The sequence below is a fragment of the Poecilia reticulata genome, chromosome 12, assembly GCF_904066995.2.
Source record: "Poecilia reticulata chromosome 12, P_reticulata-male-v2, whole genome shotgun sequence".
Taxonomy (NCBI): domain Eukaryota; kingdom Metazoa; phylum Chordata; class Actinopteri; order Cyprinodontiformes; family Poeciliidae; genus Poecilia; species Poecilia reticulata.
Window position 1 is genome coordinate 18,039,721 of NC_088841.1, and position 26,011 is coordinate 18,065,731.

Consider the following 26,011-nt stretch of genomic DNA (forward strand, 5'->3'; position numbering starts at 1 on the left):
AACTAGAGATTTTGCTCTTTCAGCATTTAGAAGTAAAAAAAAAAAATGCAATGAATTACTGAAAATAAATTAAAAGTTGTGCACCAAATTCTTGTTTTTCAATATCCTACAACTTTTAAACTCTGGGGAAAAAAAAGAACACAGCAGAAAAATAAATTTCAAATTTATATCTGCAATGAGTTCACGCACTCTTTTACTGCAACTGTACAACTTTCAAGCTATACGCCACAAAACTGAAAGCTGTTTATTGTGTCCAAGTTGAAACAGATTTAAAACGCTGTTTAGCAAAAATGCTGTTGCGCCGTAAAGCAGCAAGAAGGAGGAAGGTGCTGCTTTCATAATCTTTCCCCAGGCAACACAATCTGCACTACTGCAGGGGCAATTCGGAGCGTGACAGTTTCACTGAAGAGGGAGCGGGCCGCCCAAATATCTCACAACCACATCTCCATACGACAGCGTGAAGGCTTATGGAGTGTAGCCATAGAGTCGGGGCAGAAAATGGTTTTGAGAGATGGAAGAAACACGCTTAGGTGTTTGGATTTCTCAGCTTGGGATTTGCAATTTGTTAGAGCAGCTGTGTAATTTATTGCAGAAAACAACATTAGGAAAACAGCCAAGTGGCATTACATGAAAATGGCTGAATTTAGCCTTGGCTTGTAAATTGCTCAAATGTCTTGTAAACATTTTCTGGTGAGAGAAAGCACTGTTTCATCTAGACAGGAACAGATATGTTTCAATTACAGCTACAGCTAAATGTAGCAAAATACAAGCTAACGCTTCTGGCTCTATTGAGGCTATAACACCTTCATCTTGCTTATTATTAAAGGGGGCATAATCAAATCTACTAGCAAGCTGTCCTTCCTTGCTAGCATGTAGCATGTCAACTAGTTGTAGCTGTAGGCCTAAGTGAAATAACACTGTTCCCATTAAAAAGTACACAACATTTAAAACAATAGTGGTTAAATGCAGTGGTGATTAACTTCCTATTAGTAGAGGATAATGCCTTCTCCCTCGGATCTGATGGAAAACTGGTTTTCAATCCTACTGGAAATGAGAAAGACAGGAGAGCATGTAATTTTAGTAACATTGATGGATGTTGAAAAATAACCACAAACTTTTACGAGCAGAGAACCACAGAGTGGTAACTAAGGAAGTCACCAAGTCTACATAGTCAGAACAAAAATGAAGGTTTCAGGATGTTTCTGGGTCAAATTTGTTGATGATTTGTTCCATTTATTCCCACTAAACAAAAGATTTCATACCCAACTACTTCAAGTTTTCTTTTTCCCTTGTAGTTAGGTGTTATCATGATTTAGGCAGATAAATTATAAGTAATGTATAATTTTATTTATTGGAAATTAACTAAAAAGTCTTATACTCGTAGAGAGGTCATTTATTTTGACTGTTGAAATATTACGGCTAATCCTGTTCCAAATTTTATGAGCCGAATTTGGGGGGGAAAAATGACCCTCCTGAGCATCGCATTACGGATGGTTCTGTTTCTTAAGGTACAAAACAACCAAGAACACAAAGATGTCAATTAGCAAGGGAGTAAAATGACTAACAATTGTGTATTTTTTACCAGAAGTGGCAATAATAGTGGAGATTGGTGAAGTCTATGTAGCAGCTGAGACACGTACTGTAAGTTTGATCCAGAGATCAAGAGACATTTTAAAGTTGATGACGAGACTTGTCCAAGAGATATCAGGGATTTAGTCAAGCTAACAACCAACAGCAAACTTGACACTGAAAGCGCGTCGCAGCCACAGTTTAAAACAGAAAAGCTTCATCTTCTTTTACTCATCTTTAATAAAACAAATTCAACACTAGTTTAACAGATTCCCATCTCCGAGGCTTGTGTTTGGGAGGATCAGGATCACAACTGTGAATTTGCCCTATTTTCAGCCTTCAAACGATTCTCCCCGACACTTCACTCTCGTAGCCTGTCAGCGACGCTCTGCCTTTTCCTCTTTTCATCCCCTCTCTCATCTTCCTCGTTCTGATGTCTCATGACTCCCAAGCTTTTGCAGATTTAAGAGTCATGGTGAGACAGCTCTATCAGAGTTCCAGCAGCCTGAAAATCTACTTGGCTTGTTGGCTCCCATCCTTTCACGGACGTCCGCACCCCCACGAGGACGCGCACATCACCTCCTTTGCTCCCTTTAATTTTCATTATCGGTCTATTATTTCGGTTTTACGGAAAAGGGAATAAGATAGAAACAGTTTGACTGTGTAAAGCAAGTATTTGCTTCGTTTTCAAGCATGTCAGAAAAGTTGACATTGTTCATTGTTCAATAACAATAATATAATAACTGTGATATCCATTACTATATGACTGTAATTCTTGCTCTTTTTGAACTTAAAAGAACTTACATCATGGTATTCATATATCTTTTTACACTATCTATAGGTTGCTCAAATCATAAACCATGAACCAACACAAAGCTGATGTTGGTTTCTAATTTGCCAGTGTGGTAAAGGACAAATGCATTGTGTTATTTTGACATCTGAACCAGCTTTTTTTCTTTTTTCTTCTTTTTTCATAATCTCTACCAATCAGATCTGTCAAAGTAAGACTAAACACAGGTTCTTCAAAGCATAGTTTGTGATTGCTGCCATCCTATTTGAATCCTTCAAATGAAAAACATAGAAGGTTCATTGCATCGAATCTAAACCAGATCTGTATGTTAAAAACTAGAGTTCTTCCAGTCTGGGACCCATAAAACCGAAATAACAATAGCGCATGCTAAACGCAGGCTAAAATGCGAACCATTCTCAACCAGCAAATGTAATGATTGTGTAATCCTTTACCATCAGAGCAGACAGTAAATGAGTATACTGAAAATAAATGTGTCCGATTTAGAAGCAACCAAAAAGAGAAAATAAATATGCAAAAGAAAATGTATTTATTTTAATTTCTTCCAAGTGCCTATCTATTAGAAAATAATACAAATTCAATTAAAATTTCTCACCCAAAGCCCAAAGGCAGCTTAAGAGACGCATTAATAAGATTGCTGTGTGTGTGTGTGTGTGTGTGTGCGTGTGTGTGGTGAAGGCAGCTCCTATTTATAGCAGCTTCTTGAAGACAAAAAGCACACAGCGTTGTGATGGCCTCAGCTGCCTGAGGCAGAAAGGGGGCATTGTGAGGCAGGCCTGTGCCCCCCTCTGTGTGCATGAGCACGTCAGAGTATAAACCAGTGCAGGGAGGCGGGGGAAAGAGATCAGTGGGAGAGGAGCTGTAGTTCTCAGAGTATTAACAAATGATTCATTGTGAGTTAATTGACCCGCTGTGAAAATGATTAAACAGAACCACTGTACTGTACATTTGGCCCTGACATCCTTGGAAGAAACTGCTGCAGGACAGAGAAAGAGAGAGTGAGCAGCTGTTTGGGCGGAAAAGGGGAAGGAAAAGCAATCCAGATTTAATTTGTGCAAATTTGAAAGCACGACGGAGAGGAAGATCGCTAGAAAAATCAAATCTGCTTTTATTGCCGATTTATCAAATTTAACTGGCAGGTCCTGCTTCTGACATCCTTCTGTTTGATGAGATGTTACAGTAAGTAAAGCCGCCGCGGCTCTGTTGGTTTGCTGTGGGAGGGCGTCCAGGCAACATAAATGTCACTGTGGAACCCCGAATGTCCTTTTCCACTGCTGTCAACCTTTCTGGCTGCCCAATGTTGTCACTTTGATTAGGGGTAACGTCACGCAGCTACACCCAGGGACTCAGCTGCTGTCATAGCGGCACACAGTCTACAACCACAAACAGACCAAGCCTTTAATTTTCCCTTGATAGGAATTCAGACTGCATTCACCAGTTTCTGGAAGAGGTCTCCGACCCTCTGGTGGTGGCTCCACTGCTGGACGCGGGGCAAAAGTCCGTCGTAAAACTCCTTGTGGATTTCGTAGAGCTCAGGCACTTTGAAGAAGATGGTTTCAATCTGGGCCACTGTGAGAACAGGCTGGGACGTTGTAGCAGCTGCCTTCAGTGGTTTCATTGGCTGAGACAAACAGAAATTCAGTTCAGTTGATTTAACAAAGAGCAACAGAGATGAATATAACCAGCTACTCAAAGGTCAATTTTTGATTCCTTATCCCTGGACTGGAATCAAAGAGTCTCCTTGAAACATATTGAGAAGGAGAAAAATCCAATTATCCAATTAAAACACATTGAATTTATCACTGGTTCGCAGAAACTTGCTGAAATGTCTGAAGCGCTGAAATCGAAACAACTGAAATGAAAGTTGGCAACATCAGGAGAGTGAAAAATGACAACTGTCGCTGGTTTCAGAAGGTGTGACCTGGAGTTTTACTTAAGGAGACAATGATGTTGTGCAATGCAGTTTCACTCACCAGTAAAAGAGCCTCTAGGTGGCTGAGGTATGCTTCTTCTGTGGCCAAGATCCCAGACAGGACCCACTTTCTCATCTCCAAACCCTTTTCAAGGTCACACTCCGTCTGCGAAGAACATAAACATGTCTAAAGCTTAAAAGAAAATGCAACAACTCTAAAGCAATTGAATAATGTTTTGCCTCCTGACAACCTAAATACATGGCATATGGTCCAAATTGTATGAAACCCTGCTTTCATACTTTTTTTTTACCAAAAAATCTAAATCAACCCTCAAATGTCCCGACTGATAAACTAAAATTCATTCATCAATTATGGTGAAAGGGTGATGAATAAGACTTTGAGTGTCTATAGTTACTGGCTAACCATGGAGGAGCTGCAGGAATGCTCAATGAAACAAAAACATCCTTAAAAATAAAAAAAAGAGAGAGAGAGAAACATCCGAGGCTGCTTTGCCATTCCACCATTCCCCTCAGCTGAGTCAAAGCTCACTGAGGAGCACAGACATGAGAGAAAACAGAACAACAGAGAAACTCCTCGGGCTGTCTTGTTTAACCACAAACTCTGAAATAACTCAAACAGACAGGGTTTCTCCCATGGCAGAAAAAAGGTTGGGGCCTAAATATGTGCATGCAGAAGAAAGACACAAGCTCCAGTCTGGAAGTGGGGGGATTTCAGCTCTGTAGGTAATGATGAAGAGGAGAAATGAGGAGAAACAATAGGAAGTAATAAAATAAGCCGGCAGAGATGGATCAAAATAATAAGAGAAAACTTTAAAAACAATATTTTTAAAGGGAGCAGCAAACATATTTCAGGTGTAATAGAGATGGAACTCGTGCCTGCAACAATAGATAGTGAAACTAGCTCAGTGGCGCATATGCAATATATTGCCAAATGTATTCGCAGATCTATCGTCACCTGATTTTGACCGACGTCAAATTCCTAATCCATAAAGATAAATGCTTCATGGTTGGCTTCCACAAGGATAAGCACATTTGTGAGGTTAGACACTGATGTTGGACAAGAAGGCCTGTCTTGTCACCCAGAAGATGTTCTGTCAGGTTGAAGTCAAGACTCTTTTCAGGTCAGTCAGGTTGAACTTAATGATGGAGATCCATTGTATAAAACGTATTAACTCTCTTGTTAATCTGAAGTCCATTTGAAGTTTGAAGATCTGCAGCTACTGCATCCGCAGAAAGCTAGCAACCTCTTAGCCGAGGCTAATGAAACCTCAGCCTCTGCCAACACTTCACTATCGAACATTTAGTAGTAAGGAAAATTAGCAGCTGAAGCCACTGCATCTTGTCATGGCACTACAGTGGAATTTATTAAGCTGCCGAGATCCCATTCTTTCACAAACGTAAATGGAAGCAGATAGCATGACTTGGTGCTAGGAAGTGCTTGACACAACTGAAATTAATATTTTAATGGTTGCAGATATATTTGGCAATACAGTTTCACAGTTTATATGCTATAGATGCAAAATGATTTAAAAAAATTGTATGAAAATGACATTTAAATCAGTTTTGTGCATTAGCATATTCAGGCTGTAAGGCATGTCAGTATTTCTCATTATAATAATAATAATATCTAAAAAAAAATAAAAAATAAAAAAAAAGCTAATCTTTTCAGTACTTTTAATAAGAATTTATAAGAATAGCTGTACTTATTGTTGCTTTACATTATAGGGTACAATAGTCGCACCATGCCTTCTACACTGTTTTTGTGCACACTTACGGGGAGAGCTTCGAAGTCTGTGGGCGTACATGCATTTATTAAAATGATGGGGCAAATGGGTTTGAAACTGGTTTCCATGGCCACTGCATAAGTAGACGCTGTTGCAGATTTCAGGGAACAGTTAAGGTCTGAGTAGATGATGAAACCCTCTGGGATTATTATAGACCGCGTCAAGGTTGTTAACCTGCAGTATAAATGCATGACTGAATACACTTTGTGATGTTGCAACTCCTGCAACAGTCGCATCACTATGATTTTTGTAAAAAAAAAAATACTACTTGACTAGAGCTAGACATTCATAATTACACCTTTTTAATTTTGATTTAGATAGTACAGATATGCTTCTATCATTCTCCATACAATGAACTACAAGAAATCCAGTGGAGCGCACGTGGCTCCAACAATAACATCTGTGATTTGTACTGCAGAGAAATCAGTGATATGGTTCAAAAGTTTCGCAAGGCTTGTGATGTGATCTGGTAAGCTCATGTTCAGCCTAGGAACCCCTGGACTATCACTTAATTCTGAAACGTCTTTTACTTCTAGCTTTTTCTTTCCTTTTCCTGAATTACTAACCCTACAAACATAAAAACACACTATGCATATTTGTCCAAAGACAACATAAAGAGGAAGCTCGTGACTGACTCTTTATTATTTCCAACAATCTGCAGAACAGTCATCATTAACTTGGAAACATTACACATATCGCAACGTCCACAAATACACACGAATAAATACATATATTTAACAATTTAACATTTTATTTAAAAGTGAAAATGGATTTATTTTCTAACAGTTGTGATTAAGTTTTTAAAGCACAAACTACACACTTAAAAAACAATGAAACAGTCTGTTCCTCTTCTTGTACAGTGCCTGCAAAAAGTATTCATTTTTTGTTTAGATTTTTTATTTTTGTAAAAAAATAAAAGAATTCAGCCACATTGTATTGATCATGACTGAATTTTAAAAGTGATAAAAAAGATAAAATGGCCTATAAAAAGAGAGCGAATACTTTTTTTAGGCCATGTAACAAAGCCTCATCTTTAAAGGTTTTATGCTTCAATAGTGTGATCTTTTCCCGTCTTATTTCTTTCTATTATTCTCTTACACCCCCTTTCATGAAAGCAGTCCGACGATGGATTTTGACAGCTCCTGCATTATGTATAACATTGTTTAGAGTTCTGAGCTGCATTCTATGTTCCCATTGCTCATTATGTATAGGCACTAAAATACACATATAAAGAAAGTATGTACACAAATACATTTTTTAAAAAAAATTTCTGGGCTATCTTTTAACTTAGGTGTTGCTAAAATAAAATGTAATGGATTTATTACTCTAATGCATCTCATAATGAAGACCTAAAAAAAACAAAACAAAAAAAAAATAAGTAGCTGTGACAATGAGTAAAAATGTGTTATCACCCTCAATGCTTATGAAGTAGCATTAAAGGCCTAGCAAACATGGAGAAAAAGGTTACGCCAGAAAAAAAAAGACACAGGTTAAGCATTATTTCATCCATTCAGATGACAGAACATACGTCTTGTATGTTCTGTCATCTGTCTGCCCAGACATTCCATCTTTTATTCATTATGCTGGCAAGTAATGAGCCCGTCTTTGGGACCAGCTTAAAGAGGCATCTGCGTGCTGCGCTGCACTGGAGCTACACACCTAAACAAGAAGCTCTCATGATCTGAATCGCTTCTGACTTGTTTGTGGGTGACTGAGGTTTGTAGAAGAATCAGTCAGATCAGTAAAAAAAAAGAAAAGGCAGCTCCGTAACAGAGTTTTAACAAGATTGAGAAGACAACAATAAATAGTAATCCTATATTAATTTTATTAACACTTTTATTTTTATTTTACAAATTGCTCACAAACAATTTGTGCCATTCCTTTTTTTAAACTCCTGTTGTGATTCCCTCCTATGTTCATGTCTGCTTGGCTACGTCCAAAATATCCCGTGTTGCACCTCAGTAAGAAATATGAACAATTCCAGATTCTCTAGAAAGATTTGATTTCTTATGGTTATTATGTCAATGTTTCATGTAGCCAAAGCAAGCAGGGGCATGACCTCACCAACAGTATTACATGAGAAGCAACAACAGTGAAATTTAAGAGGCTTTATGATGTTGCAGTTCTGGTAGTCAAACTTTAAAGCTAAAAATAAATAAATAAATCTGCTTTATAGTTTGAGGAAGAAAGCCGTCCTTGATTTACGCTTCTGCAACTCTAGCAGCAATATAACTGTCTTCATGATCAGTTACCCCTATTCTCCTCTTACTTTCAAACGAGAGGAAAAGTCACAATAGGAGGAAAGAAAAAAGGAGCCACTGACAAAAATCAAATCATCTCTGATGGTGAGTCACCACAGTGACATCATAAAACCGTCAGCTCACACTGGGCCAAATTGAGCCTGTCTGCGCTCTGATACATAAATTAAAGGCTGAGACAGGGGCGATGTTTGCGGAGGACTTTTCAAAGGGCAAATAAAAAGCCATAGTTGCTCTGGCAGCCCATGAAAGTCTGTTTGACTGTGCTGGGAATTTGTTAAGGGAGGATTGTTTAAGTGTTGTGTCATATATTTGACTGACTTTCAGAGGAGAACTGCTTTGGAGCTAAAACTGCGGCGAAAGAAACTGAAAACATTCCTCTGACACACTAGCAAATAAGTTATGTGATTAGGTAGCGGAGAAATCCATTAAATAATACATGGATTTGAGCATAGTGCAACCGCTTGTGCAGCAACAGTATATTCATCACCTATTGATGTCTTGTGCAAATTTACTTTGAAGAATTATAGTATATAACCTTAGTAATGCCCCTTTTGTAATCAATTAAAACCAAACATAATGTTTCTGGGATCCTAGAGGGAATGTAATCATCATGGTACTGCTTACATAGTACAGCTTTGCTACCATGTGATCACATCTACACTAGAATGTTTTCTTGAATTTACAACCTGTGTAATTCCCCTATAAAAATGTGACGTTGCTGCACCTCTGTCAGTTTCAGCATAACTTTAGGGAAGGAAAAAACTATCAGAGTTACTATTATATGAGAAGATGGGGGAAAAAAACAACTCTGTTATTTTGAATATACTTACGTTTTAGCAGAAGGAGTAGAGGACTAGTATTAGATATGAGTTTGTAGTTAAATATCTACCTAATATGAATATTTTAAAAAACAACATCCCATTAGGTGCAGTGGTACAATTGAAGAGAGTCTACTTATGCTGCCATAATTGTATATGTTTTTGGACGACTTAAATCTGAATCCTAAGTTCCCAGGTCAAACAATTAAGGCAGCGACCACTATTTATTGTCAGATGTAACCTATTCATTACACTCTTCTTGTGACTTGTGAACGCTCCCCAGGTGTATTAAAGATTGAAAGGTTATGAGCTAAAAGATCGTCATGACAACCAACACAAAGATTTCACCGCTCAGAAGCCATTTTAACCTATTGCTTTAAACTGTGGCACCCTTCCATTTTTACTTTCATCACAAAAAACTAAGAAAAACAGCTCTCTGGTGTATATGTCATCTTCAGACGTTAAATATCGCTGGATCTATTTTTACAAATGCAGAAAGGCAGAAGGAAGAGATATGGAAGAAGGATATATAGATGGTTGTAAAGTTATGGGGATGAGGAATAATTCTGCCAAATACTCTCCCAGAAGCAGTCAGTCTCTGAAGGCTAATTTGTTTCTTTCTTGGGTGTCAGGGTGGAAAAACATGTTTTATAGAAACGTTTTAATTTAAAGCGATAGGCCCTTCAGCTGATGAAAAGTTGGAAGGTGAAAAATATTCGCCCTTTTCAAACATATTTGTGTATTCTTAACCCCTGGCTTTAGCTTGCTTTTGCAGGAAAATTCAAAGAAAGTGTCAGCTGATACCGATGAGAAGACACGATGGCACACTGACCGACTTGGAGGACTCCAGTGATCCTGAGGAGAGCGTATCCCGGCTGCTGCGGCTCTTGGAACTGAGGTGCGGCGAGGATGATGGCGAATCGTCAATGTACGGCAGGATGTCATGGTGCCGCCGCTGCTCCTCTGCTCGGTCTGCGTCGTAACCGTACGTTGGAGGAGTTCCAGTGAAATGGCCATCTGTTAAGGACAAAAGCCAAACAGCAATTTAAGACCTCTAAAAGGTTTTTGAAATTGATGCTACGGTATTTCGGACATGCAGATGCTTGTGGGCTAGCGAGGCATCCAAATCTTTAATTTTCCTGACTCAGGCTTCCAGAGTTCTCGGTATATTTTTAGCAATTTCTTAAAGTATAAATACTAAAGTTCACATTGAATGCACAGCAGATATTTCTACAGTCATCAGGCTTTAAATATGGAAAGGGACGGCTGGAGTGATTGATGGATAGATGGTAAAGTCAAACTGCGGACTTGTTCATGCAATGGCATCATGGTTAAAATTTGCTTACCAAGACATAAAAACTATCACTTAAATGCCGTTAATGCATAGCCTGTGCAAAAACCAAAATCTGCATAAAATCCTTCACTTTTACTACAGACATCAAAGCATCCTTGACCTACAATTCACAATTTATGCTCACTATTTGAGGTTTTCTGCACGGCAGTGCATTGAGACAAAGACAGGGAGTTGTGCATTGCATTTACTGATTGGCTTCGTGCTCTCAGAAGGTTGCCAAGTCTGGTAGAGTTAATTTCCAACTCTAATTAGAGTAGCTCAGGAAACTGGGGCACATAAAATTAATTTCTCTTGTTCATACTCCATAAACCATCAAAAGGAAACACCTGAGAAAAAAAACAGAAAACTGCTTAAAGGTTTTAAAAAAAAATAGATTACAGGGTGCATCATTAAAATGTATTATTGATTTGAAAACTTTACTTAAATTTGAACAATGGACGTTAACTTATACAGCAATATATGATTCACTTTAAATGGAGTCAGAACAAGAAACAAAGACCGGTGAGCTGTTTGTTCAGCAGATCAGTGCAGGATGTGGGACAGATAAAAGAAAGACAGAAAGAAAGAACTCTAAAGAGATAGTGAAGAACTTTTTGAAGCACCTAAAAGTTTTTCAAATACCATGCTTCAAATACCATAAAGTTTCTAAATATATGGTCTTTTTTATACGCTGAATCAGACTTTGCTTCCACTGAATATACCAAAATACAAGCCCTAATCGAGAGATACACTTAATATTACGGTGAACCTTAAGGGTGGAGCTTTGTGAAAGAGTACTCAGCATTTAAAATGACAAAAAAAAAAATATATATATATATATATATATTTTTTAAATAAAACATTTGTCAATATTTTTATATTTCCCTGCAGTTTTGAAGAAGGTTCTTTATTTCAGATGGTAACCGGTGTTAAAGGTAAAAGGTTCTGGCTGCAGAACACCAAGTTAAAATCCTGATTAGACATTTTGAAAGTCTTCTTCCGTAAACTACATTTGAAAGTCACTGTAGTTACTTTTGCATACTGTGCCAATTCACAACTGTCACACTAAAACACAATGCTCAACTTTATAGCAAGTTTACCTTTCCACAACATTCATATGTTGCAACAACAATCTCTTTGCAGTTTACGATTAAAGGATTGAAGTAAACAACACAGAAGGAGGGCATTGAGTGTGGAGGCATTATGCCCACCCATGATTTCCAAAGCTCACTGTTGTTGACGGGTGATGCCCGCTGCGCCTTCTTTGACCAACGGCATGCTGCCAGAGGGAACAACCCAACACAGAAACTCTGTGTGGGGCAAACAGCCTCTTCCCACAATGCCAAACCTTTCAGCAAACCAGAGTTCCCAGTGTGACGCTTGCAGAGTCATTGGTGGTGTAAAAATACCGGGTGGGGCTTTTAAAAATACCCAGTCGAAAATGAGTGAGTGCGCTGCTAGCATGTTTTTCTTTCTGGGTTTTCTAGCTCTGCCGTGGTGCATTAATAGTAGCAGGCATAATAAAAAATAAAAAAAACTGGAGTTTTTTTATTTTAGAAATAACTCTGCAGCTGTTTTTTAATAACACTGAACACACTCAGAGCATTTTACTATTTAAATCATAGATTTTTTGGGAAAATGCCATTTCTGGAAATGACGCATGTAGGTTTAATGTAACACAGTCCAAAGAAAACACTAAAGTCTGAAATAATGGAGAAAACATCTATTTGCAGCTGTAAACACCAAGGAGTATAAATGGGTGCTGTGACTAATAATTAAATGAAAATTAAAAAAAATAAATTAAATTAAATTATTCTTCCATGGCTTGATTTGCAAACCATGGAAATCAAGCCATGGATTGCCCTGAACCACTTTTTTGTATTTTACACAATTTTTTATGAATATTTTACTTGGGTTTTCACCCATTTGTTGTCTCTCCTGACCTCTTTGTTTCCCCCCCCCCCTCCTCTCGTGTTCCGTGAAAAATTATAAGCACCAAAAATTTCACTGAACAAAACAAAAACAGGAAACTTATTGATTCCTACTTGGAGCTACTGAAAACAAAACATAATTCAGGTCCCAGCAATAAAAAATAAAACTTTCCTCTAAAATGCGTGCATGGAAACAGCGTTTGGGAGGGGAACAGCTAAGGCACGTTCCTGCAGAAGGCGGAGAACTACAATAACACTGGCATCCGCCTAACTGAGTGTTAATGACACTGATGGCGACATGTGGCTGCTCTATGTGGGAGCTGGTGTTTGTACAACTGTCCATATTAAAAGATTATTAATTATAATCTTAAAATCTAACCCTCTGGTGTTGATTAGTCAAAAATTGTTTTACAAAACCATAAAGTGTTGCTGTGGCTAAGGAAATCATAGTAGCAGTCAAGATACATGGGTACATTGAGGTTTGTAGTTTTATGTGTTCAGACAAAATAAAGTGAATCTGGTCTTTGCCAGGTTCTTAACATATTTAAACCTGGCCTCGTGTGCACTAAAACACAGCAAATTTTAACCTTTCATGATTCATTAAACATAAACAAAGCAAAAATGAAAAAAAAAAACTAACCATTGCTGCTTCCGTGAATTTTATATGGGAAAGTAACGACCAGGAGCTGGTCAGCAGCAGGGGAAAAATACAGACAGGTGTTGAATAATGTCAAAAAGAAAAGATATCTAAGCAGCTGTTTCCCACCATCAAATTAGCAAGGGTTGCCCCTCTGAAGTCGACAGTGAGAAAGGTTTTTCACATATTCCTTTTCTTTGTTTGTTTGTTGAAGAGCCTAGTAAATTTCAAATTATTTTTACTAGCTTGTGATTTATAAAAACACCAGGCTTCTTTTTTACCACGACAATGGAATCATGTTTGCCATCTGTACATCATGAGCAGTTTTATTTAGTTGCCACTTTCTACAAAAGGTGAGTGCAAGTAAAAAATAAATTAATCTGGGAATCCATTTGGCTTGTTTTTCATGTCATTTTATCACCGCATGTCAGGCCTTTCTCAGATCACTCTGCCTTTTACTCTGCAACTCGTTTTTCCCCTCCGTCTCGGCCACATTTACAGCATATCGACAAGCTGCTACAGTGCGAACGCAAGCAAGTATTGATTTGCATTATCCATTTTCACATATACACAGAATTAAAAGCTTAGTTTGAGTTGAAGAAGATCCGTGGCCAGGAGACAACCTGATTGGAGTGTTTGTAAAAAAAAAAAAGAAAAAAAAAGAAAAGGGGGGTGAAAAGTGTAACCATCAGAAGAAAGCCCAGAGACAATACAGCACCCGAGAGCCATGATATTAAAGCGAGAAAGGAGGTGATTCTCAAAGGAGGAATAAGATATCCTCGATAGCGAGTTTCCTTTCCATCCTCCCCCATCAGGCTTTCCTCTCAGAGTGCCAGTCATAAATCTGCTCTGCCTGCTGACGCCTTTATTGAACCTACAGAACAGGGCTGTCATCCGAACATTACCATTATAAGCTCTTCCTCAAACACACAAATACATTTACACACTTACCTCAAAGCTCTGTGCAGCCCTATAAGAGGCTGGTTTTACTCAGAGCTTTCCTTCCTAATCCAGCCCTTTGATGAGGGAGGAGAACATAATCACAAGATGTGTTTTGAGACCCCCCTCCCTCTCACACCCCACCCAAAAATCTGATTCAAATTCATTGTGCTTAGAGGGTACAGTGGATTCTTTGGAGGTTTAGTCTGGATGCTGGAGATAAATAACGTGGATCCCTGATGACCAAATAAACAGCAATTCTCATTACTGCTTAGCAGACATATTGTATAAATGTATCATTTATGGAGCTTAGGGAGCAGATTGTGTTCCCCTGTGTTCCCCCAGCCTTTAAATTTCCAATTTGGAGATAATTTACCACAAAAGAAAGGGGGTTGGGACAGAAAGTGAAAGAAGAAAGCTGCAGAAATGAAAGAACATCTTCAGCTTTGCTGGAGGGGACAGATCTAACACCAAGCGATCGCCTGGTTTTTTTTTCTTCTTCTTCTTCTTCTTCTTCTGTGATAAATGGGGCAATGCCGTCAATAAACGGCAGAGAGAAAGTCATAAACTGTGCTACATCTACGTTGACAATTAGGTGGCCTTTAGAGAGAAAAATGAGAACGTGGATGTGATCATTTCCCAAGTCAAATATCTTCAAGAACACAAATTTCAAGGTTTATAGTCAAATATAAAGATGCAAAGAGTGTCGTTTTCTGCACAGATCCTCCAAACTCTGTGGGGACAGAGTTTGGAGGAAAACCTGGTAAACATATATAAACCAGTTTCTCCCTCAGCAGGAAATCACACGTTCTCTGCATGAAGACATAAAACTCTGTTATTTTTCATCACAAATCAATTACATTGACAATTCTCTTTTTTAACCAACTGAATGTGCACTTGCAGCTAGCCGCCTGATGTCTCTCTATTAGCATACAGGGGATGCGAAGTGACATCAAGCCAAGGTATTGTTTTTGGATCAGATCGGAAAATCTTAGTGAAAAATCACCCAGAACAAGAGCAGCTGATTTTTAGGAATAAAAGGCGGATTTATTTGTAAAGTAAGTTTTAAAAATGGTGATTCTTTGAAAATATTTTTCACCAAATACATGGAGAGCAGCAACGCTATGAAAATCAAAATAATAATTACATGGTGCGATTAACAATGAATATATGTGTTGTTTTTCTGTTTTAGGTAAAAACCGATTCAATCATGCTATACACTGATGTGAAATAGTAATAATTTGTCTCAGTGTCATCCAGCTGTGAGAGTTCCAGCTAATCCCTAGCTGCGGTATTATTTGATCAAGAGAGTGAAGAATGGAAACTAGGAATAAGAAAAAAGCTAATCTACTCCAGTCACATGTCTTGTCTAAACAGAGACTAAAAGAGGATTTGCTACTCTACGACAAGAATAAAAATAATATAAAGAAAGCCTCCAGGCTGGCTTTCTTTTCCAGCCAGCCTGGAAAAGAAAGTCATCTATCCATCATCTAAACCCAGGTATCCTTGCAGGGTCGCGCGGAAGCTGGTGCCCCATCTCCAGGGGCGGGTTATGTGGTGAACAAGTTGCCAGTCCATCGCAGGGCAGCACAGAGACATGCTGGACAGACAACCATGCATACACTCACAATTTAAAGTAACCGATTACTCTAAACTCCTCCCATCGTCCAACAACAGAACCTGAAGAGAACCCACAGAACATGCACACTCTGTGCAGAGAAAGCTTTGTTGCTGCAATGTTCTTTAAAGACAGCAATAAACAAAAAACATGTGAAAAAAAGGATAACACAACCAATCGCACAGTTGTGCCAATATCCCTCCATTCTGCGTTTTCCTCCCACATTTTCTTTAAACACAGACGACTAATACAAGAAACCTTTCTTTTTTCTCAACTCGGGCAGATGTTGAGTAGGCACACCTACTGTTCTTATCCTAAGAGACAAACCTTTGATTCTATAATCGGCTGCCCTGTCTTCCCCATCAGCTGCTAAAGTCATTAGGAAAGAGACTCATTATTCCAGCCCCTGAAGCAATATCTGGGAAATAAGTGTTTGAATTGATGAAAAGTCACACAGACATTCTGATTAATATTACAGCGTGCTTAATCATCAGCTTCACTCACAAATATGGATGCTGCTCATTAGAAATCTGTTTTTTTACAAGCAAAGATAATAAAATATTATGAAAAACGTAAATGCTTTAGAAATTGACTAAGGCAATTTTTATAGGGGTAGACATTCTGAGAGCACGGTCTATTCATTATAAAGAACAGTTTGCTTCTCTCCCAACTTTTCATCCTTTTACTTCTTCATTTCTCTTGGTCTCTCTGTTTTCTTTTGACAGAGCAGGAGCCAGTTCACAATCTGACCACAGCAGTAAATCTCGAGGGCAGACCTCACTCCTCTGACACGCTAAGTAATGTCCTACGAGCACCGTGATGATCGCGCGTGTTTCTGTGTGGGAGGAGAGCAACCTCATTAATTTTATCTACGCTGAAGCTGCCACTTAAATCTCCATGGTTTTCTGGATAACAGTCAGTTCCTTATCATTGCTAATGTGTGGGTTTTGAATGCATGCATTCATCCGAGAGAAAACTTAACTCTTCTTTATCTTTCAATAGCCATGTTTCTTTGGATATAAAATAGTATAAAAAATATAAGAAGAGTCCTTATAAGCCACCCTGATAGGATTCACCCTGATGGAGCCAAGATGCTGCTTCTGACCACCAAAACACCATCTTTGGTATTGGAACAAAAAATACAAAATACATTACATCAACTTGTTTCTTTGTAACAAGTCCTGAGTATAAAAAAACAAAACAATACAAAACTCTTGAAATGTCTGTAAACCTTTGATTTTGAAGACATTAATAAATAAACCTCCAACATATTTGTTCTCTCATTATCACGCCATTTAGCAAACACAAATTGTTTTGGTAATTCCGACCTAGAACAAGACTGGTTTGGTTTGATTTAACTTCGGACTGCGAGATAAACAGTGTACTTTTATTCAGTGTATGTAAACTTATGGTTTCAATACAAATTGTAAGCTACTGAAAACAAGTCATGCAACATAAAACAAACTTTCCTCTGAAAATGACAGCTAGCTGGAAGTAAAAACTCAAAGTAGTAAGAAAACTAAGAAAAATCATGTTGAATTCCTGTTTACATCAAGACTTGAGGGATGATTCTTTACAACTGAATAGCACTATAAACAATAAAGTGCGAAATAAAAACTGTAATCCAAAGTTCAAATATACAAGCCTATGACGGAAGTAAGATTTAGGTTTGAGGGTTGCGGTAGCATTTTAAGCTAAATTTAAGACGCGTTTGTTCTCACTGTGTTGTCATAGACAATGAAAACAAAGTATCAATTCCTCTCAACAGATGATTATAATATTAACTTTTTATTTTATTTGCTAGCTAGAAAGTCTGAAGACAGAACTGCTCGTTAGCTTCACTAGCTATGGAAATCAATCTGGTTTGGGGAATGTTATCACACAATGGCAGGCGTTTGATCATATTAATGCTGTAAAGAGGCATTCAATACTTCAAAGTGAGCAAAGGTTAAAGGTTAAAGAGTTGTGGAGGAATCAGTGGGATCAGTATTCCCTTGCTTGGAGAAAGAGGTGGCAGTGCCAGTAACAATGCTTGGAACTAGTAATTTTAATACACACAAAGCATCTTAGGACAACCACAGAAACTAACATCTTCAGTCTTTACCTCTGCCAATCAGCACCAACGAAAATAAATGTAGCTCCTCAATTGGCTGCATTACAAACACAAGTCAATTGTGTGTCATCAGAATATTTTAGATAAGATGTATAAAAAACAACAACATGTAAACGTGGATTTTCTGCAAATAACTTGGGAGTGACATTCCACAGAAAAATGTTCAAATAGGTTAATCCATGAATAGTAAACAATGAATAAGCGGGGGTCTAAAAATACAAAAAACTATTACGATAGTATAAGTTAAGAGAGAAAAAAATGCCAGTGACTGGAATTTTTCCTCATGTCTGAAGCAGAGAAACCCAATATTCTCCTTCCCCAAACTGTTGCTGAACACTCCCGATCAGCTGGCTGAAAGTGGTCAAATAAACTTTACTCTCACTTACAAGACAGGTCAAAAAGTTCTTTGAAATATTTGCTCTATAAGGTAACAAATGCAATGTAAATCTAAAAAAATTACTGCATTTTGGAGGTGTTAATCTAATGCTCACTTAATACTAACTTAGAAATTAAACTTTATATCCGAGTCTTTCAGTTTGATGGAGGTTATGTACTCTGACATCTGGTTTTAGTTTAATAGAGTTGTAAATAAGAAATTATGCCAGAAAATCTAAAAAAAAAAAAAAACATCCGTGCACAACTCTGCTCATACTGTAGGGGGAAGAACCTGGAAGCTTTGATGAACTATGAAAAAAATCAAGTTAGATTTTTTTCATAGTTCATTAAAATCACTTAGACAAACATCTAATAAACAATAAGCTGCACACTGAGTATTACATTTCTTGTTTCCCACTGTAATGCTTCAACAGGAGTTCATAATTTGCCATTGTTTCATGTTGTGAACCTGCTGAGGTTTTAATTAGGATGTCATTATGCCGTTTATAAGACATTAAAGGTGAAAGAAATACCATACCATACCAACTTTATTTATAAAGCACTTTAAAACAACCATAGCTGATACAAAGTGTTGTACATTAAAACACAACATAACAAAAATAAATAAATAAAAAAAATAAAAACTCTTACAGTTTAAAAACAAACAAACATACAATTTAAAACTAGATCCTGCTGGAGTTGAAAGCCAAATAAAATAGATGGGTTTTAAGACGAGCTTTAAAAGTGAACAGTGAAGGGGTCTCTCTAACCTGCAAAGGCAAGTCATTCCAGTCCACTTTAAAAACTGGCGGATTCTCTAAAGGTAAAGCTAAACCAGAAATATTTCCAATAATCACAGAGTGAGAAAACTACTACATCAGCATAATGTAAGTCGATTTTTGTTTTGTATGTGGAGGCAAGTGGCTCGACCAAAACACGAATCAGTAGGCAATACACTCACTGGCAAAAAAAAAAAAAGCAGGATGGCTGAAATCATTCCCCAGACACGAGGCACAATTTCAGCGTGATCATTTATTCTGTACAGTATAATGGTCAACAATCAGAGAATATGTGCTCCAGGCATGGTGTTATCTCCGATCACATCACCCCAGCTACAACCCCCAGAGTCCTGTAATGCAGATGATATTACCCTGCTGCTGGCAGTGCTGTTCAGATTGTCTCCTAGGAACAAAGCAAATGGCAAACAACTGCACTTCTGCCACACTCATAACTTCATAGTAGTATTGTTGATTTTTTTTATTTAGTTTTTTACAGATAGTTAACTAGGTGAAAAATCAAAGCTTTCAGGTTCTTCCCACTACAGTATGAGCAGAGTTGTGCACGGATGTTTTTTTTGTTTGTTTTTTTTTAGATTTTATGGCACAAAAGACTTTTTTCTGTGAGTAGCTTGACAAAAAGAAGGTCTTGTGCTGGGACTCAAACACAGAATAGGTACATCTACAGTCTCTGTACCATTGAGCCACGCAGAGCCCCTGAAGTATTTCTAACTGTAGCTCACTACACTGACATCAAGTTATGACATTTTTAATCATTTTTGCTGCTGCATCTGAAAAACATTTGGAGAAACTGAAGCAAATTCAAAACCAAGAGAGTTGTGCCATTTCCCTTGAGGGTAGAAACTACTTTTCATAAGTTCATGCTTTCACATACTTTTGCACACACATCTATGTCCTCATGGGGAGTCCCTTTTGATAAGTTTCTGTTGCTTTAAGCTTAATGCAGTCGCTTGCAAAAACCTTACTTCCTCTTGATCTCTTTAAAATTCCCATGTCATGTTACAGCTAAAAACTTTAAAGGTTTTATGTGTTGATGTTAAAGATGAAAGTGGGACAGTTGGCAAATAAAAATAAAATTATGAAGGCTTTTCAAAGCTTAATAAGAACCTGAAAAGTGTGGCTTGCATATGTGTTCAGGGCCATTCTGATACCCCTAAAGAAAATCCAGTGCAGCCAGTGTTATGTTTGTTTCAAAAGAAAACTAATTAACAGTCCACTTGCATGTAATTTGATTTCAATATACACAAACATAATCGTGACAACTAAGTAACCCAACAACAGGTAAAGGAGTGGCATTATGAAGAAGTTCTTAAATGGGTTTGGGGGAGAAAAAAGTAATATCACAAGCGTTAAAGATTTCACACATCACTGTTTAATCTATCATCTCAATATGAAAACCACGCCACGACCAGTAGATGAAAATACTGGGAAATCTAATGGCACTGAATGGATAAAAAGAAAATAAAATCACAAAAACCAAAAAACTAAACACATTTTTAAGTTGAATATTACTCAACTCAAGGATGACTTAAAATACATCAGAAAGGAAACGAGGAAACAGAGAAATGGGAGCTATAGAGAAAACAGGAAGCACACAGAACATGTCTTCTGTGTTCTTTTTCTCACCAAGGGAGGAAAAGAAACTGAGATTTGCCAAGAGAAACTTAACTTTAAAAAAAAAAAACTGAGTGGAATCTGAACTGAAAAGAAGGCTGAAAAAACAGAACATAATACAATTTACACCAACTGTGTGAAGGACTCCTGAGTTTGAGACTAGCTGTCTACACAAATCCTTAACATCATGACATCTGCTCACATGGGATCAAGATACATTTGTTGGACAACATTCAAAACTTTACTTTGGATAGGTGAAATGCATGCCACACTTTTCAGATTTAGATTTGTAAACACTTTTAGTAAATATAATAATTTGATCATTATAATTTAATGAGCAATTATTATTACCGTATATTATTGTAAATCTCATGCCGTGACTCAACCATCCAATCTGAAATGTTATATTGTATCTGCATGTCTTGGTTTGCAGTAGGAGTCTTTTGTTTACATAGATTCATTAAAGAAGATCAATCTAATAATGCAGTAAAAGTCACTGATTGTTAAACTCCTCTTCATCTGCAGTTATTGGTCGTCTTTCCACACAAACAAAAAGATCAGAGTCTTGTTCACTGCAATACATCTATGTTATGTATATGTCATCCTTGCTTTCTAGGGGCTCACACCCCTAATGAATAATACAAAAAAAAAAAAAACACACCACAAAAACAAACATGCTTTCTGTCAGTTTAACTTTACACTCTCGTGTCCCTCGGCTGCTGGCTCAGACACAATGGCCCGCAGCAGCGCTTATCATCGTTGAACAGCAGAACGAGCATAAAAGCTCCGGTCTGCCTAATCTCTGGTCAAACACAAACCACAGCCTCAACGCTGCTTACGGCAGTAAACTGCTGCTTTGTGCTGAAGCTGTAGCTGTTCAGGGGGACACGCATTAGGACTTTGCTAAATGAACCATAGAAATGCGGCAAAGCCTGTCTCCAGGGGAACTGTTGCTAGGGATACCGTGGCTAACAGGAAGAGAATTTTGTTAGTGGTTAGGTTACCTGTAGGGATGCTCAAGAGACCTTTATTGATGATACTGGAAACATATTTCCCCATTGTTTTCCTTTCTATTAGTCTTGTAAAAAAAAATTGTTTGCTTCTTCATCAATAAACATCAGACATAGATTGCCTGAGTAATCACAACAACTTTTTAAAAGATTTCATTCATTCAGGTAAATAGCTGTCCAAATCAACCAGGTTCAATACGAAAAAATAATTGCCCAGTATGTAAATAAATAATGGATAAATGTTGACTAACTACATGTCTGATTATTGCCAGACCTGTAGAATTAGAAACTAATTTAAACAGAACCTGTCTGACAGCATGTAGTAGGCCACGAGACCTCACCTTGTGTAACAATTTATCATGCCTTGACCAAAAAAAAAGAAAAATGGAAGAACAAGCATGACAAAAAATCAATGACATTCATTAACCTAGAAAACCACAGTGAGAGCTTTTATCCATGAATGGAGAACATGGAGCACTAGGGAACCTTCTCATTGCTCCCACAACTCCACAAAAAGGCCACACAAGAACATAAAACATCATATCAAGAACTGCAGGCATCAAACGTTTCCCCCTTAATGGAAATGTGTTATGATTTCTAAATGTAAAAAAAGACATCATCCCTTTACAGCGTTGCATTTCCTGATAGCTGCCTAAGGAGAATATATTTGGAAATGCTGTCTTAGATCAAGATTGCGCTTTTGTAAAGATGTCTTTACAATACACAACAGGGGGATATGAGCTGTATACAGTTAGCTGTCAACATCCATTCAGCGCGCGTCACACCCGACTTGATTGCTACACAACGTTTTTATGTGCTGGTATCAGTTCAGCTCTAATTACTTGCTCTCTTCAGTCCCCCTCTTTACACTGGAACTGTGCCAATCTGTTTCCACAGTTTCAAGAACCCCAGCATCAATTACCTGATCCATCATGCGTAGGTCCCCATGATCATTCTAAAATCTGCACATTCAATTGACATACATTTTGTACCCCTGTCGAGCAATGAAGACATTGAATAGCACACAAACACACACTAATCAGGAAACGTACAGCGACCTCTCAGACTTTCGACATTAATGTGAATGCACAGGCATATTTTTGCCAAATGAGGACAGTGAATAATTAGGGAGATGAAAGGCAGAGTTTACACAGACAGTCATTTCAATTATCCCGGCTCCTTTGGTAGTCTGACAGCTGCCGTCTCTGAAGGTTACGGGCTCAGCTCACCACAGTTAGGTCAAGCAGCCAAGGCGATTATTACCACTTTCTTCAACTTCAAAAACAACTCAAACATTTTGGATGGATACCAACAGATACTTTAGATGATGGGATGAACAATGGCATGGAGCCAAGCCAAGCAATAACGGATATACCAACTGATCTTTAATAAATACATTTACAGCCTAAACCGTGATTGAAAGCAAGACCAGGCGGGGAATCGCAGCAGAAACACTACATACACCTATGCTAATGTGTGCTCTTTTTTTTTCTGCTACCATCTGGTGATGAAAGCAGGCATATTCTTTTCATAGCAACTCAATGTCATATCATTAGTTAACACCTACTCATCTGTGCAAGCGGAGAGTGTTTTCAAAACAGGGAAGTATTGCTTCTTTCAAAAACACTGCATCCATGAGCGCATGGATTGAAACAGAAGCTCTGCTATAAATAACATAAATGAGAATATACCTCAAATGTGTCTTTCTGATAACAAATATTGGTCTATGACCTTTTTTGAAAACTGGAACAACTATGAAACATATTTTTCAAACCCCAAATAAAAGCAACTCACACAAAACTTGGACTGATCGACCTTTCAGGCAAATCTTAAACAAGAAGTTTTGATCCGAGTGATAAAGGCAACCTAAGAAAAAAACAACAACACATAACTGAAACCAGTCTGAAAAGGGTGAGTCATTGGCAGTGGCGGGAAGTAACGAAGTACAAGTACTTTGTTACTGTACTTAAGTACATTTTTTGTGCATCTGTACTTTACTTAAGTAGATTTAATAATGGATACTTTCTACTTTTACTTCACTACATTTTACAGTAAGTATCTGTACTTTCTACTTCACTACATTTCTACAAAACTGCCGCGTTACTCGTTACATCCAAGTCGCATTGTGCTTTTTTTTTCCATTAAAATGTGAAGTTCAGGGATTTAAGGTGGCGCCGTAAAATCCGAGCAATAATGTGACTTAGTGTCTGTTGTCACTCATTGGCTCCACCTTTACTCGCACGCGGAGCTCCAGACATGCCAGTTGTTTCCTCCGAGCGGGAGAAGATGTCTGTCTAATTGTCAGTAATATAATAGCGCTGCATAAATCGTAAGATATGGCGACATGTAAAATCAGTAACGCTTCGCTTTCACAGATGGTGGGGACTTCGTACAACTTTTAGCGTCACTTCGAAGGAAAGCTTAAAGAAAGGTAAGATCTGTGGACGTGATGTTAGCAAAACTAGCTGTACAGAGACGCATATGTTGCATCTGCGACGAAAAAAAAGTTGTCACTCATGCGCTGAATTATTGTGCGGAGATGTTGACTGACATGTCGCACATATGGGACAACGCTGTGACCAAAGTCTGCTGTATAGTGATATAACATTCAGGAACGATCCGATTCTTCTGGACGGATCTTTACTAAGTCCTAAAGGACTGAAGCCTCACTGAGAGCCGTTCTTTGTTCTTGTGATTCTCTGCAGTAGCTAATATTTTATTTAATTAAAAAATGTATAATTTATTTAAATAAAACAACAACGTAAGAACACAGCATGCTCATTGCTCTTTGTTTTTGTCTCCTGTTATGGTGGCAGACTTGCAGCAGGAGGGAGGATGAAAACAGCCACAGTGTTCCTTCTGCTTTGTTACTACTTGCTTGTTGCACCTTGGATAGTGTTCATAGTTGAGCGTTGTTTACCGTTAAATGCTGTTTAATGGTGCAGACAGTTGTGGTTTCTGACATGGGCAATATGGGCAACCGCCCAGGGCATTATCTTTTTAGGGATGGCAGGAGACCACCACGAATTGCAGCACAGAGATGAGAACAAAGCAGAATGAAGAAGAGTTTGAATTGATACTGGTTAAATTTATTTCAGCTCTAAGTATTAAATATATCTGTGTTTTATGGGAATGTGGATCTTTAAGATCAATTTGAGAACTAATTTTGATAGGTACATTTAATTTTATTGTCATGTAGCGTGGGGTGCTGGTCTTGGTCTTGGGTCGGTCTCGGGTTCGGTGGTCGACTACAACTTTGCTATATGGCTCCTTTGTTGCATGTCCTCCCCCACCTTTCTGTTGGTTTTCTTTCTAAAGAAAAGCCACTAGTGGCAAAAAAGATGAAGTTCATCCTATGTTAGGACAAGAGACAAGATGTTTCCATCCCTGAAATTATGATGCATAGAATCACATATCTAAGTCTAAACCAAGTTACAGAGAGTAAACACAATAACAACATGCTTTATCTGTGGCATTGTTCATTAAAATGGCACATTTCTAATGTATTAAAATTAAATACGATCGGCTCACTTAATGACATTGTATTGGCGACTAGGTAATATATTCAGCAAGTACTTTTACTTTTAATACTTACGTATTTTTAAAAACCAGTACTTTTTTACTTTTACTTAAGTACAAATGTTAATGTGATACTTTTACTTGAGTACATTTTTGCCTGTGTATTTGTACTTTTACTTAAGTACATATTTTGAGTACTTTCTCCACCACTGGTCATTGGTGGGTGATTGAGTCAAGTTTCAAACCTGTAAGTCAGTCTCCAGAAGGGTGGAGATTTACCAGAGCATCAGCCTACCACACCCCTTTCATTGCTTTCAGATAACAAGGAATAAACATCCAGAGTGGCTCTCCAAATTCCACACATGCCTGTTAAAATGTGTTAGAGTGCAGATCCTTAGTTTGGCAACTTTGCTGAAGCAGATTTTAATTCAAATTCAGCTTCTCTGCATGAGTTTGTCAGCATGCCACATCTTCACTTCAATATTTCTCCACTCGACTTTCTATCAGACTGTGAGGACAGGTGGCACCACACACTTTCTGACAGATTTAGATCAGGATTCCGGCTCGGAAACCTTACGCTTTCCTCTCGTGAAGAAATTCTTACAATGATTAGAATATTTGTTTGGACTTATCACAATCCATCTTCATCTGCAGCTTTCAAACAGAAACCTTCCTACCTAATGAAGCCAATTCTTTAAGTAAGGTGCAGGTGCCGTGTCTCTTCTTTTGGTCTTTAGACACTAGCTTAACCAAAAACTCCCCCCCTCCCATCCCCTGATTCATTACATTCAACTTTTCACTTGTATTTCTAACAGATGCAAACCCTCTGTCCCCAGAAACTGAAAACTTAATTTTTTCCAGTCACAAATGAGAACAAACACGTTCAAAATGGCCCGATGAATATTTTAGAGTCTGAATTGCATATGGGATAATTTCTCTTTGAATGAAGCAG

At 37.9% G+C, this 26,011-nt stretch overlaps 1 protein-coding gene across 1 annotated transcript in view; it reads right to left on the reverse strand.

The window, feature by feature from the left end:
- bcr (BCR activator of RhoGEF and GTPase) overlaps nucleotides 1-26,011 on the reverse strand; it is a 79,402-nt gene that overhangs the window by 25,794 nt on the left and 27,597 nt on the right. Inside the window, exons 2-4 of the mRNA XM_008423957.3 lie at nucleotides 10,006-10,190; nucleotides 4,351-4,455; nucleotides 3,813-3,998 (exon numbers count right to left, since the gene is read on the reverse strand). Coding sequence (XP_008422179.1) covers nucleotides 3,813-3,998; nucleotides 4,351-4,455; nucleotides 10,006-10,190 — 476 coding nt within the window. The remainder of the gene's footprint in view (nucleotides 1-3,812; nucleotides 3,999-4,350; nucleotides 4,456-10,005; nucleotides 10,191-26,011) is intronic.